The sequence below is a fragment of the Triplophysa dalaica genome, chromosome 4 (genome assembly GCF_015846415.1).
Source record: "Triplophysa dalaica isolate WHDGS20190420 chromosome 4, ASM1584641v1, whole genome shotgun sequence".
Lineage (NCBI taxonomy): Eukaryota > Metazoa > Chordata > Actinopteri > Cypriniformes > Nemacheilidae > Triplophysa > Triplophysa dalaica.
In genome coordinates this window covers 18,179,494-18,181,852 of record NC_079545.1, presented here as the reverse complement: position 1 = coordinate 18,181,852, position 2,359 = coordinate 18,179,494, and the positions used below count along the sequence as shown (strand labels likewise).

Genomic DNA, 2,359 nt, shown 5'->3' with positions numbered 1-2,359 from the left:
ACAAATGCAAACTGGAAGTCTTCGGGCCATGGGCGTGCGTCCAATAAAACTGTCAATAGATAATCTATACATCTATATTGATTAAGAAACAATATAAAGTTCTGAAATAAAAGTATGTTTGCATGTAAAAATGCCTACCATGTCATGTAAACAATTGAATTCACTTTTTGGATTACTGTTGTAGACATCGTCACAATGTAATGTATTGATGGAATGGCTCCTATCTCCTGTACTGTTTGCTAAAATCTCACAATAGAAGATAATTCATCAATGTCAAATTTTGATCTCTTGAGCTAGATTGGAAGACTGTGCAGTTGAAACCATGTCATGGATGGTTGTCATATTTATGTTTATGTGCAGTACAGCTGAAAGAATGGGTAATAAGGTTAATGACACCTATTACAATAGCATTGTGATGACACAAATTATGAACGCGTCCTATGACAAGAGTGAAGGGAGTTTTTGTCTGAAAAGTAATGACACTACATTGTGTATCAAATAACCATGATTTAGTGTCTGTTTACAAAATACAAATTTTTGCAAAGAATATTAATTACAAATATTTATTAAATTTCTGAAGATGTTTCACCAGCTCCTAGTTTTATTAAACTAAAACTTTTTACACTATTTACACATTTGAATGTGTAAAATGTGCTTTATGTGACAACACTTTTAAAAAATATGTCAGCGAATAAGTACTTCGCATAATGTTTTACTTTATAGGATGTTTTAGTAACAATAGTTTTCACAGTTTCTACAATACATAGCGCTACATTATAGGCTACTAATAGACTGCTATGTAGGCTAAGTGCATACCACACTATACATACTGAATGCATAGCTATGCCTTTACATATGTTAAAGTCTTGCTCACTGTCTCATCATCCTCATGTATTGTGTCAGGGAGATCTCCAGTCATCCATAATTACTGCCATTTCCACCGAGTCAAATAGTTTTAACAGAACGGGGAGGCGTTCCCGTCAGAGACAGAGCGATGATGTCATATCTCATCCGGGACTCTATAAAAAGCGAGCCGTCAAGCTGAACTCCTCACTCCTCTCACTGCCACCATAGCGGCTCATATTAACGAGTTGGCAACTCCAACGCTACAAAACCGAGTAAAAGCCGCAAGATGTCGACCGACATGTACACGGAATCTCGCCGGGTCTGCCCTTCACTCCGTGGCAACAAGTTTGACACGGCGCACCGCAAACGGGCGGCGGCGAACATCTTCGAGACCGTGAACCAGGACGCCCTCATGAGGCTCTTCCAGAAAACGGGAGACATGAAAGCCGAGGAGAGGGTGAGGAGCATCTTCTCCTTCGCGCAGGATCCCGAAGAGACGGCCAGAGCTTTGATGGCTCTCAAGCAGAGGAAGAAGGATAAGTTCCTGCAGATCGTGGGGATGGTCCGACACTTTCTCAAACTGCGTTGACTGTCTACACGCGATGACGAAATGGTCGTTGATTCAGACAGTGACACGCCAATGACACATGGCGATGAAGCGTCCATAATGGACGAGAAGGGACAAAACGGATGAAGGAAATTCGCGTAAAGCCAACAAATGGCAGTATCACAACGCACACAGCGCCGAGTGCTGTTTGATACAGAACATGAAGGATTGGACTGGTGCTGTGTGCGCGACAGGGGCGCGATGACGCTCGTGTGAAGGAATCCCGGTGCGCATCCCTCGTGCGTTATGAAGACGCGCGTAAACTTGTCTTATGAACTATACATGTGTTTTGAAGATGGACTTAATCACGTGCTTCTACACCTTATAGGTGTGTTTAATGTTGCAAAAGAACTGTGATCGGAGACCGGTGCTGAAGTTGCAGAATGCCTACAAACATTGAAATGCCTTGTCTCTGTTCCAGTTTGACGTCGTGACGCTTGTTTTAACACTCAATGGCCACTCATTTATTTGTCACAGTGTTTTGATAACACCATGCACTTGTTTCCAATATTATTTTGCATTGCTATTTGTATAATAAATTATTAAAAAAAATGTGTCTGATCTGTTGACTTTTATTTTGCTTCGTAATTAGTTTAAAACGTAGGTTAATGTAGGCCTACAGTACAGTAACAGGAGGTCAGCAGATGAGGTCCATCTTGTACAAATCATAGGTTTATGACCAAAGTAGCAGTAAAACAGCAAGATACATTAAAAAAAGGAAACAATCTATAAAATGAATACATTTAAGTAGCCATCTCTGACAACAATTAGATCTAGAACAAGAATAATATAATAAAAAATTAAACATGTGTTGCATGAGGGTCATTTCTGTTACTAGCTGTTATTCAGAGTCAGACCTGTCTGCAATATACCAGACCGGCGTGAACCTGTTCCTAAAGAAGCTAG

The 2,359-nt window shown here is 40.4% G+C and overlaps 1 protein-coding gene across 1 annotated transcript; it reads left to right on the top strand.

The window, feature by feature from the left end:
• Positions 1-1,037: 1,037 nt before the first annotated feature.
• Positions 1,038-2,009, top strand: tcima (transcriptional and immune response regulator a). The gene has a single exon (XM_056746643.1). It carries the CDS (start codon positions 1,133-1,135, stop codon positions 1,433-1,435), a length of 303 nt encoding a protein of 100 aa, XP_056602621.1. The 5' UTR covers positions 1,038-1,132; the 3' UTR covers positions 1,436-2,009.
• The last annotated feature ends 350 nt before the right edge of the window (positions 2,010-2,359 follow it).

Bases quoted from the DNA above. Each gene is read 5' to 3' on its own strand.
- tcima (XM_056746643.1), top strand. From the start codon at position 1,133: ATGTCGACCGACATGTACACGGAATCTCGCCGGGTCTGCCCTTCACTC.